Consider the following 17,664-nt stretch of genomic DNA (forward strand, 5'->3'; position numbering starts at 1 on the left):
CTTGGTGAGCCAGATAAAAATGTAAGGTTGTCCCTATTTAAGTGATTTTTTTCCCCACGTCCTTCCCAACCCCCCCCCCCCACACACACACACCAGGGCCGCATGATAAAGGGGGCCTACAAATTCCACGCCATCATCACCACGTTCGAGATGATCCTGACAGACTGCCTGAGCTGCGCAGTATCCAATGGCGCTGTGTTGTCATCGACGAGGCGCACCGTCTGAAGAACAGGAACTGCAAGCTGCTGGAGGGCCTCAAGATGATGGACATGGTCAGCATCGAGCCTGGCACTCAGGGGGAGGCACGGTGCCAGACCACCGAGGGCCATTGGGGTCTTAATGTGCCGATGTTTCCTCTCGCGTTGCAGGAGCACAAGTTCTCCTCACTGGCACGCCCCTGCAGAACACTGTGGAGGAGCTTTTCAGTCTGCTCAACTTCCTGGAACCGGACCGATTCCCTTCAGAAATCTACTTTTATGCAGGAGTTCGGAGACCTGAAAACAGAGGAGCAGGTACCTGGAAAACTGCTTGCTCTCTAGGCCGGAGGTGTCGTGAGATCTGAGCACGGTAAAACGTCCCCTGGAGGACAGGTTCCCAGGCAATCCCCGCGATCACTGGCAGCTGATGCAAACCAGCTGTGTGGTTTTCACGGTAGCTGTAGGCATCATCAGGGAGGAGAAGCGAGCGGTAGGCAGGTTATGGAAGGGGAACTTACTCAGGTTTGAGGAAGGTCGTCCAGCCACGGCATAGCAATTGAGAGCTTCCCTTCTGCTTTGCAAGGCTTAAAGGGGCCGTGCATTAGGAAATTAAACATGGCTGAAAGTCCTGATTGCGTATTGGACAGATGCAGCCTGTTCAAGCAACAGCTCTGTGGTCATACTCTTTAATAAAAGGGATTTGACCTGAATTACTTCAGAGATATGGGTAAATGGGTTAATATTATATAAAGTTTAAATACTACTATAAAAATATAAAGAAAAATTAGTTTTTGCCAGGTCTTTTGTGTTGAACCTAACTGAGAGGTTGCCAGAATGGAGTTGTGCTAATGGGATGGTAGCGTGCTGTCAAGCCCCTAGGCCATGTGCTCCCTGTGCATTTTGTTGACAAAGCCATCGGGCTTCTTGCAGGTGCAGAAGCTCCAAGGCATCCTGAAACCCATGATGCTGAGACGGCTGAAGGAAGATGTGGAGAAGAACCTGGCTCCTAAGGAGGAGACCATCATCGAGGTGGAGCTCACCAATATCCAGAAGAAGTATTACCGTGCCATCCTAGAGAAGAACTTTGCCTCCTGTCCAAGGGCGGCGCTGGGGGAGGCGGGGGCAATGCTAACGTGCCCAACCTACTGAACACTATGATGGAGTTGAGGAAGTGCTGTAACCATCCATACCTTATCACGGTAAGAACCAGGATGTCCTGGGCATGAGGTGAAGAGCCACATTGCAACCTCTGTCCCGCTGTCCCTGCGGCCCTTTGACCCCTGTACACACTGCCACCTGAAAATTGTATGTAGTCCTGTAAGGTTTGTGAAAAACATGCCGTTGACCGGTGCCCCCTAACTCTGTGGTTTGCTTTGGGGCTGCTCGCTGTTTGAGAATTCCAGTGCGAGTCTAGGGTCACGTGCGGGGCTATCAGCAATCTTGAATTTCATGCCAGGCGAGAGAACGCATCTGCATTTTTAATAAATCTCACCCATTGTTCAGCAGTCCCTCTGGTTGCCCACAGGTGCCGAGGAGAAAATTCTGGACGAGTTCAGGGAGGCTCATCACTTGGAGTGTCCAGATTTCCACCTCCAGGCGATGATCCAGGCAGCTGGGAAACTCGTGCTGATCGACAAGCTGCTGCCAAAGCTGAAGGCCGGCGGCCACCGCGTGCTGATCTTCTCCCAGATGGTGCGCTGCCTCGACATTCTGGAGGACTACCTCATCCAGAGGAGGTACAACGGGGAGCTGTGCCGGCCTCTACCTTGCCTCCAGATGGACCTGTGACCAAACCTACCTCCCAAAAAAATAAAACTGAAAGACTGAATAAACATGCAGACTGCTTTCAGTTGACTTTGTAGTGGGGCCGCAGATGGACTCTGCGTACTTCTGCCCGCTCTTTATTTCATTGATACCCAGAATGCATTTGTTTGGCCATGGAGGATTATGCCAAAGGGGCAACATTGTCTGGCTAAATTCAGAGTGTCGCAGCAGGATGCAAATACGTCTAAATCCTAAGCTGCCTTTTTTGCTCCCCGACTAAGGTACCCGTATGAGCGCATTGATGGAAGGGTGCGGGGCAACCTGCGGCAGGCAGCCATTGACCGCTTCTCCAGGCCCGACTCGGACCGCTTCGTCTTCCTGCTATGCCACCCGGGCGGGCGGCCTGGGCATCAACCTGACTGCAGCCGACACCTGCATCATCTTCGACTCTGACTGGAACCCCCAAAACGACCTGCAGGTGAGATCAGACCGCGCAAACGGCTGCCGTCGCCTAAAAACAGTTTCGTGTCGTGCACCTCACTGATCGTTGACCCTCCCTCCGGCTTTCAGGCTCAGGCTCGTGCCACAGATTGGCCAGAGCAAGGCCGTAAAGATCTACCGGCTGATCACCAGGAACTCCTATGAGAGGGAGATGTTTGACCAAGGCCAGTCTGAAGCTGGGGCCTGGACAAGGCGGTGCTCCAGTCGATGAGTGGCAGGAGAACGCCGCCAACGGGGTCAGTGTGTGCAGTAAACAATGCCCAAAGTGACCCAGTGTGTTTACACAAGCAGCCTCCAATGTCCTGCCCTTGTCTGGATTGCTCCGGTCAGCACCATTTCAAGTGGTCTTATTTCGTCTTTCTTTGTGACTAAACGGTTGATGCCGCCGAAAGCTTCATTCTGGATTACCCTGCTTAAAGGGGGATCTGCTCGTCTGCACGTACATGCAGTACGGCTTTCATGGGACTGTAATTCGATGGGAGTTTTTGATGTATTCATCGAAGCACCTCCTTGTGTCAGGTCCAGCAGCTTTCCAAGAAGGAGATCGAGGACTTGCTGCGCAAGGGAGCCTATGGAGCTCTGATGGACGAGGAGGACGAGGGCTCCAAGTTCTGCGAGGAGGACATCGACCAGATCCTCCAGAGGCGTACTCAGACCATCACCATCGAGTCTGAGGGGAAGGGGTCCACCTTCGCTAAGGTACCCCTCAAAGATGTGGCTGGGAGAAGCTTGTCCCAGGCCTTAAACCTCAAGGTTGCACTTGAAGAATACGGAATACATCTGCCATTCATTTGAGTAACCCTGACTCTACATTGTCTTCCATTTCCCCTCGAAGGCGAGCTTTGTTTCATCTGGGAACAGGACCGACATTTCATTAGAAGACCCTGACTTCTGGCAGAAGTGGGCGAAAAAGGCAGAGCTCGATATGGACGCCATTCACGGAGGGTAAGTGCGTGTGCGTGAGTCTGACGGCGACGACAGGATTTAGGGCCCTGCGGTCGGTGTAATTGCACACGCGCCGCCCTCATACATTACCTGCTTGACATTTGACGCAGGCGGGTCTCCCATTTACACGCCTTCACTTCATAACGCATAAACCTGAAATGGGAAAATCCAGCCCCGGGACGTTACATTACGCTGGGTGGCGTCAGCCTCGTAAATTCGCCATATGCGCATAATTAATGTGGGCATTTCCCCGAGCTGGTGGTGCGCAGGACATATTTTCTGTAATTGGGCTCAGGCGGAATTGTTTAATCTACACTTTAGGGTTCCCTTTGTAATTATGAATGTCCTTCCCATTAATAGGATTTGGAGCGACCATTAGCTAGCCTTTTTTATGATTATTATTTTTTTAATAGAGGAGTATTAGGAGTGTTGCCTGCACCCCAGTTTCACCATTTGGCTTACCTTGAAGGCCTTGTTGAGTATCGGCGTGAACGTTAGTATTCTGCCGCTGTCCCTGAGGTCGGTACCGTCAGTGAAATCTAATGTTAAGTTATTGCCTTTCAGACCGAATCTATTTAGAGGTAAAAGGGAGAATTATCATAGCTAGAGTAGCCCCAACATCCTACCACACGTTAAAGTGCTGGTCCTGCGTGTGCGTGTGTCTGTCTGTGTAGAACAACCTGGTGATCGACACACCACGCGTGCGCAAGCAGACAAGGCATTACAGCTCGGTGAAGGAGGAAGAGATGATGGAGTTCTCTGAGCTGGAGAGCGACTCGGAGGAGAGGCCCATGATCAAGCCAAGGCGGCCGGTGGACAGGTCGCAGGGCTACCCCCCGCAGCGAGTGCTTCAGAGTCGAAAAGAACCTGCTGGTGTATGGGTGAGTGGGCTGGGCCAGTGGGGGCCAGAAATGGGGAAACGGGGGGGGGGGGTAGTTCTGCCAGGTGTGATGTGCACAGAGGGTTTCTTTCTGCCTCCTCCAGTTCCCCCCCCCCCCCCCCCCCCCCCCCAAAAAAAACGCACTGACTGTGCATATTAAGCTGTAGACCCGTCTGCTGGGCCGAATGTAAACCTCTTTTGTATCCTCAGATTAAACATAGCCATGTCAAAGACTCAGTCAACAGCCCCCCCCGGAATTTATTTTTTTTCTTCCTCCTGTAGTCTCTAATTCCCACTCTTTTTACATTGTGCTTTTCTGTTTTTCACACACATAACCTGGTCTGTCCATCTGTGTGAGGGATTACGGAAGGGGTTTTCTTTTTACAAAACCTCAAGCTTAACTCCAGCTCTCCCTCTTGCCCCCCTCCCCCCACTGTTCTCTTTAGCTGGGGTCGCTGGAATGACATCCTGTGCCATGGCCGCTACAAGCGCCCCCTGAAGGAGCAGGATGTGGAGACCATCTGCAGGGCCCTGCTCGTTTACTGCCTGCACCACTACAGGGGTGACGAGAACATCAAGGGCTTTATCTGGGACCTGATCACCCCGACGGAGGACGGCCAGACCCGGGCCCTGCTCAATCATTCTGGTAGGTTATGCTGTGTTCCCCCCCCACGCCCCCATACATGCTGACTGCCTGGAATGACACAACTGGAGATGACTCCATTACACAATCACGTGCAGAGGAAATTGAACGAGCGACCTCTTCTGCATTTCTGAGGTCGAGGGGCTCGCGGTTGAGTTTCAGACCTGCCGCCTTAATTCTTTCGCTCACTCTCATCCCGATCGAGTCTGTTGAATCACAGGTACTATAATTGTTTGTGTGGTACGTATATTACAGGCATGGCCTCGTCTGAGCTCTGGATACGGGGGGGTGGGGGGGGGGATCGATACTCCAATGGCAGCATGCGGCACTGGCACATCCCATTTATCAGGGTGAATAATCTCAGATTAATATAGCGTGTTGTACAGATGCTCTGTTTCGCCAGAGGTGGTTTGGGGGGGGGGGGGGTTGGGGTGGTCGGCCTGCTTGTATGGAGGCCGTTTGACCCCTGTCATCCAGGAGGGGAAAGGGGGTGTAGCTGTGTCTCCCTAAACTCCCCCTCACCCTCGCCGTCACTTGCCACAGGGTTGTCCGCTCCAGTGCCCAGGGGCCGCAAGGGGAAAAAGGTGAAGAGCCAGGCAGCACAGCCATACACAAGGCAGGCCGACTGGCTGGCGAGCTACAACCCCGACACGCTGCTGCAGGAGGACAGCTACAAGAAGCACCTGAAGCACCACTGCAACAAGTAAGGCGGCTTGGCGCTCCTGTGTGTGTGCGCGTGTGCGTGTGTGCACGCGCAGCCCCACGTCCCTGGCACCCCATCAGGCAGCCGGCGGCATGTAAATCCACCGTTTTCAAACTGCCGTCTGGGTTGCATCGTGTGCAAGGTGATGGGTTGCTGTCGCGGTGGCGCCTCATGCCCCTGCCGGGCGATTTATTCCGCTCCTTTGTTTGTTTTCCGTGCTTCTTTTTCCTTCTTGAAGTGCTTTTTTTTTACTAGATAGATTTTTACTGCTTCCCAAACTTGCCCTTCAGTCTGTAAACAAACTGTGTGGAGTGTGTCCCCAAACGTGAGCTGAGTGTGTCGGAAAACAGCCCACCTGACCCCCCATCCCCTCCACAACGTGACAGAGGCCTGGTGCCCTGGAGCTGGGGGCGGGGTGGGGGTGGAAGGGGGCGTGTGGTAGTGAGCGAGCAGGGGGCTGAGGGGGTTTTTTTTTTTTTTTTGGCGCACATGTACACCATGCTGGAAGGAGCCCTGATTTGTGCTGCTTTCATCGCGCGCCTCGCCGCTTGCCGAATGGTTATGAACGTAGCCACCCGTGGGGGGGCGCCGATATTTCACGCTGTCGCGATGCTTTATGGAAAGAGGCTTTAGATTCTTCCCGTTTGTTTTGGGCGGGGCGGGGGGGAGGAGTCAGAGCCATGCCCAGGTATCCCGTCCAGGCATCGTGTCGCAGAGAAAGCTGAGGCTGGCGGTGGCGTCTCCTGACGAGCCTCCAGACACAGCGGAGCGGGCCGGGCGGACGGGCAGCTGAGGGAACCTCGCAAGATAATGAAGCCGGGTGCTCGCTGCCAGCCATCTGCTCGGCTGTTTACAAACTCGCCTCTGTACTTGGGAGGCTCTGGCAGGACGTGTCCGAACTTCACAAACTGCATTAGGTAGAAATAAATGAAACGGGGCCCAGCCGCGTGCTGCTCTCCCCTCCTCGCCGCGGCTCGGCGCGCCCGCCCGCCGCCCGCCGCGGCACGGCAGCCCGTTGCCAGGCAGACCTGTTGGAAGCCAGCGCGCGGGCGCCACGCAGAGGTGATTATGTGCCACCATCTGTCATGCTTCAAGCCTACCATACAGCATGGCTAATAAGCCTTGGCAGGATGATGGATGAACTGTAGCAGATGCCAAGAGCTACTGTTGGCAAACAGTCCCAAAGTTAAGAACTTCTCTGCCTCCCCCCTCCTCCCCCCCCTCCCCCCCCCCCCCCCACCTTGCCTCCTCAGAGTCCTGCTGCGAGTCCGCATGCTCTACTATCTCAGGCAAGAAGTCATCGGCGACCAGGCGGACCGCATCTTAGAGGGCGCAGACTCAAGGTTGGTTCCTGTCACGCCCCCTTCTGCCCCCCCCACCTCTTCTGGGCGTGTCGTCTGCAGCCCTTTGTGACGTGTGCCGCTGCCCTTCTGTCGTGTTTATATTCAGCTCCTACATGGACTGTTTCGTCTGTAATAGCACTCACCTTCAGGACCCCGTCTGCTGGGCTGGTTAGCAGGGAGTCCAGCAGCCTCACTACGTCCACGTCACACCGCCCCCCCCCCCATTGGCATGTCATCATGATTTGAGATTCCACACATGACTGAATCCTTCTCTCCATGTGTTTCTCTACAGCGACATTGACGTGTGGATCCCACAGCCGTTCCACGCCGAGGTGCCCACCGATTGGTGGGACCGGGAGGCAGACAAATCCCTTCTGATTGGAGTCTTCAAACATGGTTTGTGGCCCTATTGGGGTTCCAGAGTGGTGGTGGGGTACCATACCTTTTAAGCTCCAGATTTAGTCCACCCTGATATTTTGCTTTTGTTTACTCAGAGCCATGGGGGGGAGCAGTAATTCAGGCTTTGCACTGCAGTTAAATCGCCACTTGATGCTGGGATCTTTTTCTATAAATGAGGCTGACAGCCTCGAGTGGTGCTCCTAACCACGACGTTCGCCCTCAGCAATGCTCGCTTCCTCTAACCAGCGTAGTGTCCGTTGCCACTGGCTGGAACCTCTGTTATTAATCTACACAAATGGCTCGCGGGCTTCTTTCCAAAACAGTATTTCACCAAATGTCAGCACCAAGACCCCCCCGGGCGAGAGGCCGACTTGTTAACTCCAAGGGGCCCCTGTGACGCGGTGCGGCAGTGATGTATACAGCAGGCCAGCCCCCTAATCATAATCCCGATTCAGCCGGGGTCACCGAGGGAGCTCTCAGTGGATCCGGCGGGCCGCGGGGAACGAGCTGCCTCTTATGACCCCCTTTCATGATTACAGTTTGGCTCCGGGCTCTACAGCAGTTAGAGGCGACGTGTCACGGTATAAATCCTAATTGAAATATGATGTTCTGGTGGGAGTGAGTAGAGAACAAGGGTTCGACTAGGTTTATTGGGGGGGTTGTGCTGCACTGGCCCATCTGATCGTAGGCTCGGCTGAAGTTGGTAATCATCTCCCCGTAGTGTGCCGTCGGGATCTGCCGCTTCAAATCTGTTCTGCCTGGGTAGCTCTAACGTGTATTCCCCTTTCTGTGTGGGTGTGCTTTGCTCTCCCCACACCCTCCCTTTTAACTGCTGTACTTCTTTTATACTTCCAGGATCCTGCCACCCCCTCCCTTAACTCTGGCTATTGTTTTCAGGGTTTTTGTCTCCTGTTTTCTTTTAATGTTTTTTTTTTTTTCCCGCTTCTTCATGATCGGTGAGCTAAATGAATTACTTTGGAGATGCCCCCCCCTCCCCCGAATCAGACGCATGTGTCGATATCAGTGCTTTTCTGCCTAAATTAGTCATGAGCCGGCTTTGTGCAAAGGGCACGCCGGACCCGCTCGGCGCTCTGGGTGACCTTTCCAGTCTTTCCACTCAGACTTGATTTATTTTTAGGCCTGTTTACACTGCCGGGGAGGCAACGTGCGGTAACGGCGTCGCGGGACAGACAGCTAGCACCCTCCGACCAATGAGTTAATCCAAGCACCGCCCTAGAAAGAGGCCAGTGGCGGGAAAATGCTCGGTCACGGCTCCCTGTCCCTGCTTCACCCCCCACCACCCCCTGCCGCCAGCCGGTTTCCTGTGGTTCCCGCGGATGTGTCTCTTATAAGACCTTAGAGAAATTGTCAGCAAACAATGGGGGAAGCCTTTGTCTTGCTCCTTTTATTTGGATTTTTTATGGGGCCTTGGGCCAGCCGGTAGGAGGTCTGTTACGGGGTTCTGTGCTCGCTGATCTGTGCGTTGCCGACAACTCTGGCGAAAGGATAACGCATCTTTACTCTTCCTCCTGGGAGTCTCTGGTTCTGGCTGGCTCTGGCAGCCTCCTAGTGCTGTTTGTGGGGAAAACAAGCCTCGTTTACGCCTAAACAGCCATGTTTGCAGACATCGGGCCCACGCTTAGCCCATGCCCACTATGCTCACACCAGCTCTGCTGTGGGCCTTTCAGGATACGAGAAGTACAACTCCATGCGCGCGGACCCAGCACTCTGCTTCCTGGAGCGGGTGGGCATGCCTGACGCCAAGGCCTTCGCTGCTGAGCAGAGGGGAGCCGACATGATGGCAGATGGCGCTGACGGGTGAGATGGGCCTCCGCTCGCATTCTGTCCCTCCCTTTGTTTCCTGTTCGCTTCCTAATCTCTGCCGGCGCCATCTTTGCCCTCTGAACCCCCCCACAGAGGTGACTTTGACCGTGAAGAGGACGATCCGGAATACAAGCCGGCAAGGATGGCATTCAAAGATGAGATGGATGTGAGTGAACGACTCGACTGTCTGCATTGCGTCGTCATATCGCCGTTGTGTACTGAACACCCCTATCTTCTCCCTAATTTAGGAGTTTGCAGACTCGCCCTTAGATGATAAGGAAGAGGTCATTGATGGTGATAACATTGGTGAGTTTCTCTCTAATCAGCAGCAGAACTTTTTTTTTTTAACACCCAAGGGGGGGGGTCACTCGTGACATTTGTGTCCTTACTATGAAGCTGCAAGGAAGGCCAATGAGAGCCAGGAACTGGGCAACTTGTACTGGCCCAGCAGTTCGGCACTGACAACCCGCCTGCGGCGCCTCATCACGGCCTACCAGCGCACATACAAGCGGGAGCAGATGCGGCAGGAGGCCATGACCCGGACAGACAGGCGGAGAAGGCGCCCCCGGGAGGAGGTGCGGGCCATGGTAGCTGAGAGAGAAGCCATCATCACCGAGCGACGGCAGAAGTGAGTCATCTTCCTGCTCCCCCCCTTCCTGGTACCTGTGTCTTCATTCTCACTCTGCATCTGCTTGCTGTCCTCCTCAAGGTGGACCCGTAGGGAGGAGGCTGACTTCTATCGCGTGGTGTCCACCTTTGGCGTCATGTACGACTCCCGCAAGCAGCGCTTCGATTGGAACCAGTTCCGAACTTTTGCTCGCCTGGACAAGAAGACTGATGAGAGCCTGGAGAAGTACTTCTTCGCCTTTGTGGCCATGTGCAAAAGGGTGTGTCGCATGCCCATCAAGCCGGAAGAGGGTATGAGTTCCGTTGCCTACAGCTTTGAGATACTAGATCACATTTCAGGTTTTCTCATCAGTCACATTGACAAACCTTTGCATTTCTGCCCATGCAGAACCACCCGATCCCACCATACTCATGGATCCCATCACGGAAGAGCGTGCATCCCGTACACTGTATCGTATTGAGCTGCTGCGCCGCATCCGTGAGCAAGTGCTGCCACACCCAGAGCTGGAGACACGCCTTCGCCTGTGCCAGGCCAGTCCTGAACTTCCCGAGTGGTGGGAGTGTGGCCGGCATGACCGCGACCTGCTGATTGGTGCCTCGAAGCATGGCGTGAGCCGTACGGACTACCACATCCTCAATGACCCTGAGCTGAGCTTCCTAGAGGCGCACCGGCGCTTTGCCCAGGGGAAGGGTGTCGGGACCCCCTACCAGCATCCCGATCAGCCCCTCACTCCAGCAGCCCCTATTAAGAAGGAAGAGGAGCCAGAGCTCCCAACAGAACCATCTATAAAGACTGAAGATGGAGAGACCCAGGCAGAAGGGGAGCTTGAAGATGTGACTAAAGAGGAGAAGCAGCCTTTAACCTGCTCTCCCAAGGAAGAAGTGAAGGATGACCCGGAGCCTTCCATCGATGTAGAGGTCAAGGAGCAGCCCACTGAGCATGAGCTCGAGGCAGGTGATAGTGCCTTTGTGAAAGCCAAGCAGGAGAGGGAGGAACCAGAGGCCCAGGAACCTTCAGAAGTCCAGGAGAATGCGGAGGCTTTGTCGTTGGAGCCCAAGTCGTTGTCTGAAAAAGGCTCTGAGGAGGAGGATGAAGACAAGATGGATGAAGATGACAAGTCTGAGGAATCTTCCCACGCTGAAGGTAGTTGATTTAGCAAACTAAATCCTTATGTGTTTGTTATAGGGCTGTTTGCTTAACCTTGTGCTGTGTACTGATTCATAACACAGGAGCTCTTACTTTAGCCAGTGGGTCATATCTTACTGTGCTGTCGTCTGCAGCTGGCCCAGCCTCTCAGGGGAAGAACTTTGACGAGGAAAGCATTGCGTCTCTGAGCACAGCCCGTGATGAGACTCGAGATTGCTTCTATGCCGAGGACGCACAAGCCCTCCCCGAGCGCTCCTTCTCGTTCTCCTTCTGGCCCAAGGTAAGCTCACGCCCCTGGTTCATCTAAAGTCGGGTGTGTTTGGTGCCCAAACACGACCAAAAACATAACCTTGCAAGTTAGGGTCTCCCGCTGCATACAAAAATCTAAATTTGTTGGCCTTTGAGTGTTGATCCTTGAAGGAAAAGTCCTAGATAAATGCAATTATCCACTACGGGGCTTGGGCTCCATGCATCAGAGCTGCTGTGTTGATCTTTTGGGACATGCCAGATGGGAAGTGGGTCAGCTATTAGGAGCTGCCAGTCTGGGGCCTGCAACAAATGAAGGAAAGCCAGCCTTTAAGTGCAGAATGTTTATGACCAGCCTGCAGATCCTGTGTTTTGGCCTTGGTATAACAACATCCTGTGGCATGTGTAAGACTAGGTTGGGTGAACCTGGCACGCTTTTTCTGGGGTCTCTCCTGACAAGCACTACGGTTAAATGTAACCTGTTTTTTGCATTGAATCAATCGTCTGTCTGGTCTGTCAGTCAAAGCCCTCCCGTCCTACTGCCCTCCGTGTCCTAGGGGTAAGTCAGTTAGGCCTTTTCAGTGCTCTTTAGAAACCAAATAAATGGAGATAGAAAACGCTGGTGACTGGGTGACTGCAGTGTCTGCAGACAAGGACGCTTTTCTGTCCGCGGCCTCCAATGCCGTAACTGAATTTAGGTTTGTTGGCTCTGCTTTGCAGGACAGGGTGATGATCAACCGCCTGGATAACATCTGTGAGGCTGTGGTCAAGGGGAAATGGCCCGCCAACCGACGCCAGCTGTTTGACTTCCCGGGCTTGCTGCCCGGCTACGTGCCCAGCACTGCCTCCGACAGCCCCCTGCAAAGACGCAGCTTCACTGAGCTCTCCATGGTGGGCCAGGCCAGCTATAGCGGCAGTGAAGACGTCACCCTCTCCCCACAGATGGCCAAGGCAAGTTGGGGCCTTGCTGATGACATGGGCTGCATGCTGGTCTGCTGAGGAACCTTGTGGCTAGAACTAGTTCCTCACATATTGCTATGTAGACAGCCTGTTTTGATTTGTAAGGCATCACTTAAGCACTGGTCATATACATCCAATCACAGTTGCCGGTCAATGACCAACACTATGATGGTTGTTGGGAGCTGGTTATTGATAATGCATCAATCAATTCTTATGACTTTACAAATGGGCCTTTTCGTTCTTCTGTTTGTAGTCTAAATTTCTTCAGTTTGCCAGGACTTTGAGAGTAACATAGAAAACTCGATGCCACTTGCTGAAGGTCAAAATGAAAGCTGGCCCATTCCTTTGCCCAAAAGTAACAACTTCCATTCCACAGGATGAGATGCTGAGCATGACGGTTCCCCGGCAGCGCCGGCGACGGAGGAGGAAGGTGGAGATCGAGGCAGAGCGGGCAGCCAAGCGCAGGAACCTGATGGAGATGGTGGCGCAGCTGAGGGAGTCCCATGCTGCCGACGGCCATGAGCATGCCGTGGACCTGACTAAAGCCTTGCAGGAGGCCACCAGTTCTACCTCAGACCTCTCCTCCAAGTTTCTCTTGGCCAATGCCTCCAACCCGCCTGTTGATGCCTTCAAAACTCAAATGGAGCTGCTGCAAGCAGGGCTCTCAGGGACCCCCACCCGGCACCTCATGAACGGCTCCTTCTTGGAGGGGGACCTGCCCATGAAGAGGAGGAGAGGCCGTAGGAAAAATGTAGAGGGCTTGGACCTTCTCTTTATGGGTAACAAGAGGGCAGCACTGAATGCAGTAAGTTCAACGAGGGCTGAATTTTTTTTTTTTAGGTTTCTCAGTTTAGAATGTGCTATACTTTGTCCACACTTGATTTATTAATCATGTTCATTTTTTGGAACTGTTACCATGAGCGTTTAATCAATGAAAATAAGCTCTGGGGTGTAGGAGCTTCGTGTGCAAATGTCATTAAACTGCTAATACAGCTTCTCTCGACATCTGTTATTGTTCGTTTTAGCAATAAAGCATTAGGCTTGGTATTGAGAGCTAAATTTCGAGCCCGGCTGCCATGCCTCATTTGGGGGAGGCTCGCTGTTGGTTGTCAGTGGGGAGCATATTATGATGAAACGATCTATCAGAAATGAAAAAGTTCAGGCGATTATATTGGCCCATTTTCAAAAAAGTTAGGCGAAACCTATGTTAGGACAAAAGGTGAAGTTGTAAATGTAATTTTTAAGATCAAGATGAGAGCTTGGCTAAAGGACAGGACTGAAAATTTGCAGTGTGGGATGATGATAAAGACGAGGCCAGATGCTGTAGCGTCGAGAGCTGTGATGCAACCCGGCAGCAAACTGCGAGGAGGGATGAGGGGGTGGTGTGGATAGGTGTGCTTCAGACTAATGAAGGTCGGGATCTGTGTGTTGCTTGCAGGAGGATTCAGAAGTGACCAAAGTTTTTGTGGATGGCGTGCACATGCTGCCACAGCACCAGAGAAACATTCCATCCCCCAGCCAGCTCGACCCCAACGCCCACATCCCCGTCATCAATAGAGAGGATGGTAGCCGGCTGGTGGGAGAGGACGCCCCCACCAACAAGGACCTGATTGAGTGGCTAAACCAGCACCCGAATTATACTGTTGACATGCCAAGTTTTCTACCAGTAGGTTTTCTGCTTGCTTGGATTTAATCATTGAGCAGGTCACACAAACCACAGGGGAAAGACAACAACTATAATAGCTATTTCCTTTAGGTTCTTTGATGGTCAAAACATTCAGTAGCTTCCTCATTGAATCATATAGAGCAATTCAATGTTAAATTACTATTGTGTGAGCTTTTTCCCCTTATGTCACTATAGTATTGTACATTGACCTGGGCATCTTGTTCCCTTCCAGAAGAATGAGGACCATCTCCTCTCGCCGTTCCAGAAACCCAAACAAAAACGACACCGGTGTCGCAATCCCAACAAGATCGACATCAATACCCTGACTGGTGAGGAGCGGGTGCCGGTGGTGAATCGGAGAAACGGGAAAAAGGTAAATTGATCTCCTCTTCTGAAAACATTTCAACTAACCTCAGTTCCTCACCATGGACCTTTGCCAGCTTTCTGTCTTCATTGACTGCCCTGTTGATATGCTTTGCCTGGCATTTCTGGGTGCTCCTTTTTTGTATATCACCCTCACTACTGGCCTGATCTGAATAGATGGTTGATCACTGATTTTACTGTTTCTATTGTGAGGCTCTAAGCAGTGTTTGTGGCTCTCTTTCCTGTCTTTGTTACTGGTCTCATTGGAAACTGAGTCTACTAGCACTACCAGAGCTGGCTCCTTAACAGCTGTATGCTTGCTGTATAGTTTCTGCCTCGCCTGTATGTCTCTATGAACAAAAGTGCCTCCCAAATTAATAAATGAGAATGTAGAACTGAGAGACCTGAAAAGGTTCTCTGACTAGGACTGGACTGAGACTCATCTCTTCCCATGCCTTTTAGATGGGAGGAGCTATGGCCCCACCTATGAAGGACTTGCCAAGATGGCTTGAAGAAAACCCAGAGTTTGCAATATCCCCAGACTGGACCGACATAGTCAAGCAGTCGGTCAGTATAGTGTCCATGTCTTTGTGTCTAGTGAGGCGTGAGCTGTGTTATCCAATAGGGGGTCCAATGCGCCATGTGTGAATCTTCTGCTTACAGGGCTTCCTTCCGGAGTCCATGTTTGACCGTCTTCTGACTGGGCCGGTGGTGCGTGAGGAAGGAACCAGACGCAGAGGCAGGAGACCAAAGAGTGAGATCACCCGCGCGGCGGCGCAGGCGGCCGCGGCCTCGTCCTCAGGCATCAACCCCTTGCTGATGAGCAGCCTGTTCGGAGGCATGGACCTGGCCAGCCTGCAGAACCTGCAGAGCCTGCAAAGCCTGCAGCTGGCCGGCCTCATGGGCTTCCCGCCGGGCCTGGCGGCCGCGGCCGGGGGGCGACGCCAAGCACGCCTCCGCCATGCTGCCCCTCATGCTGCCAGGCATGGCCGGCCTGCCCAACGTCTTTGGCCTAGGCGGCCTGTTCAACAACAACCTGACAGCCGCCGCTGCCGCCGCCACGGCCGTGTCTGGCGGGGCATCAGCGGCCAGCCCGGCTGAGGCCCGAGGAAGGGTCCATCGCCAAGTCTGATGAGAAGAAGAGTGAGGAAGAGGGTGAGACAAAGGACTCAGAGAAGACCTCCGAAGGTGCCACTGCCCGAGCCCAATGGGGAGGCTTCTATCAACTCGACGGCAGCTGCTGCTGCTGCTGCAGCTGCTGCAGCTGCTGCGGCCGCCGGCATATCGACCAACCCTCTGGCCTTCAACCCCTTCCTCCTGTCGACCATGGCCCCAGGCCTTTTCTATCCCTCTATGTTCCTCCCACCCAGCCTGGGGGGGCTGGCCCTACCCGGCTTCAACCAGGCCACGCTGGCCGGACTGCAGAGCGCCATGGCGGGAGCCGGAGCCGGGCCCGGTGGGGAAGAGGAGGACGAGGCGGCCAGCAAAGAGCCCAGCGCCAAGGCAAAGGCAGAGGGCGGGGAGAACGTACTGGAGGACAGCGACACGGACGAGAGCCAGAACAAGACTGCCGAGTCTTCGCTGCTGGAGGACGAGCTGGGCCCGGCCGAGGAGCTGGACTCCCTGGATGGGGGAGAAGAGGCAGAGGATGATGATGACTAGGCTCCTCCCACCCGCTTTCAAGAAGTGTTTTAAACTTTTTGACAAATGGTTAGCCCTACTGTTTACATGCCAGTAAAATATCCAAATATACAGATTTTGGCTTTTTAATATTTTTTTCTTGTTTTCAAAGGCAATGAAATGGAAACAGCTGTCTAATGTAGTGTAGCGAAGCAGTTACGTTACCTGGATGTCACGATGGGTATTCCTTGGTGTCTGAGTATTGTGCAACACATTATTTATTATCCAAGGAGAGTGAACACCCTAATCGCAGGTGTCTTAGAATTAATTCGCAGAAATTGCGCTTGACAGCTCCTCACCTCCCCCCCTTCCCCCCACCGCCGATATCAATGAGCGGCGATGTTTGAATTTTCCTGTGACACAGATTTAAATGGCATTAGTGACTGCGGCAGGAGAGGAATCATGAAGATGTATATTTAACTTTACCTTTTTTGTACCCTTTTATTATTTTTTATTGTTTTGCTGTGAAGATCAGGATGAAATTCATACATATCATGCCAGCACTCTGACTGTTCCCAGTTTCACAAGCTGACAATCCCAGCAGAGGCGTGGCTCAGCCTGTGGAAACAGCAATAACTAAGGCAGCTGCTGACGGTCGGGTTATTCTCAAAGCGATGCCGGGAGGGTGGTGGCACGATTGAAATTAAAGAGTCGAAAACTAAAAAAATACTACAGTCAATTTCTCGTCTTCATGCACTGGTATAAACTGAAAAAAATCAGGTACATTTCTCTTGTTGAAAGGACTTTTTGTTACTTTAGCCACAAAGCTGAACAGCATTACCTCAATTCTAGCCTTGAAGTTTACAGACATGACTTGTAAATGTTTTTTTTCCCCCTTATTTTTCTCTTTGTGATGTCTTTTTTTGTTTTTGAAACTATGTATGATAAAAATGTAAATTGCTGCCAACTGTAGTGAAGCTTTTAATAAAAATGACCCACGATATTCATCTAGGAAACCAAATCAGAATGTATGTGGTCTTTTCTGTAGGTCTCTGTCTTCGGGAATGACCCACGGCGCACTAGTTGGTCGCTCAGATGAATCGAGGCAGTTCCCGGTGATTACAGGATGACTAGGGGTTGCTATTAGTTGGCTGGATTCTTTCACTGGATTTGTTTCTCCCCTAAGAACTCTAATGGATTGGATGACCAGCTCCAGGCTACTGAATGCAGACGTTCTGATTTAACGTTGCTCACCAGCTAGCTCCCTCCCTGCGGCCTTTATTCCTGAGCAGGGTCATTTGTCCAAACCATCTATTGTATGTTGTCTATTTAATTTCCTCTATTTTCCAATAAAAGACTTTTAAAAATGTTACATTCTTTTGTGTGTGTTCTGAGGTTTTGGCAGTGCTTTGTAGGGTCATTTATGTAACAATCATTTTGTGTCCTAGGGCCATTGAATTAACATGGTGGTTTATGTCAAGATTTGATCAACATTGCACTGCCTCAATATACTTACTCCAAAGCAAATTTCTGACCTCGTCCTGGGCTGGACGTGCAACCACCTTGGTGCAGGAATCTTCTTCACCGATTCCCTTTTGGAGATGGTCTTGAGTGAGCAGGTTGCTTTGAAACGGTTCGCAAACCTTTGAGCAAGATTTTATCAGCCCTTGGAAGGAGACTGTAAAAACGGCAGCCCTGCGGACATCCGTACGTTCGAGGTCTGTCTGCCTCCCACCCTTGCTTAACAGAAATCGTGTCCCTCTTTCAAGAAGCCCCAGAATCCCTCAGATGACCTGTTCAGCACCGAGGTTTTCATCGACTGCCCCGGAAATGGAG

At 52.4% G+C, this 17,664-nt stretch overlaps 1 protein-coding gene across 1 annotated transcript in view; it reads left to right on the plus strand.

The window, feature by feature from the left end:
* Positions 1 to 17,200, plus strand: part of chd7 (chromodomain helicase DNA binding protein 7) — a 50,242-nt gene extending 33,042 nt beyond the window's left edge. Inside the window, 36 exon segments of the mRNA XM_049009979.1 lie at positions 97 to 166; positions 169 to 276; positions 372 to 466; positions 468 to 512; positions 1,128 to 1,284; positions 1,287 to 1,396; position 1,612; positions 1,723 to 1,933; positions 2,243 to 2,348; positions 2,350 to 2,454; positions 2,551 to 2,640; positions 2,643 to 2,702; positions 2,982 to 3,161; positions 3,298 to 3,417; positions 4,082 to 4,240; positions 4,242 to 4,288; positions 4,734 to 4,933; positions 5,474 to 5,633; positions 6,887 to 6,976; positions 7,269 to 7,372; positions 9,064 to 9,193; positions 9,293 to 9,365; positions 9,448 to 9,505; positions 9,596 to 9,827; positions 9,909 to 10,117; positions 10,215 to 10,970; positions 11,108 to 11,253; positions 11,940 to 12,170; positions 12,556 to 12,984; positions 13,618 to 13,845; positions 14,078 to 14,218; positions 14,671 to 14,775; positions 14,872 to 15,129; positions 15,131 to 15,312; positions 15,314 to 15,388; positions 15,390 to 17,200. Coding sequence (XP_048865936.1) covers positions 97 to 166; positions 169 to 276; positions 372 to 466; positions 468 to 512; positions 1,128 to 1,284; positions 1,287 to 1,396; position 1,612; positions 1,723 to 1,933; positions 2,243 to 2,348; positions 2,350 to 2,454; positions 2,551 to 2,640; positions 2,643 to 2,702; positions 2,982 to 3,161; positions 3,298 to 3,417; positions 4,082 to 4,240; positions 4,242 to 4,288; positions 4,734 to 4,933; positions 5,474 to 5,633; positions 6,887 to 6,976; positions 7,269 to 7,372; positions 9,064 to 9,193; positions 9,293 to 9,365; positions 9,448 to 9,505; positions 9,596 to 9,827; positions 9,909 to 10,117; positions 10,215 to 10,970; positions 11,108 to 11,253; positions 11,940 to 12,170; positions 12,556 to 12,984; positions 13,618 to 13,845; positions 14,078 to 14,218; positions 14,671 to 14,775; positions 14,872 to 15,129; positions 15,131 to 15,312; positions 15,314 to 15,388; positions 15,390 to 15,870 — 5,952 coding nt within the window. The 3' untranslated portion in view covers positions 15,871 to 17,200.
* The last annotated feature ends 464 nt before the right edge of the window (positions 17,201 to 17,664 follow it).

Source organism: Brienomyrus brachyistius, chromosome 4 (assembly GCF_023856365.1).
Source record: "Brienomyrus brachyistius isolate T26 chromosome 4, BBRACH_0.4, whole genome shotgun sequence".
Taxonomy (NCBI): Eukaryota; Metazoa; Chordata; class Actinopteri; order Osteoglossiformes; family Mormyridae; genus Brienomyrus; species Brienomyrus brachyistius.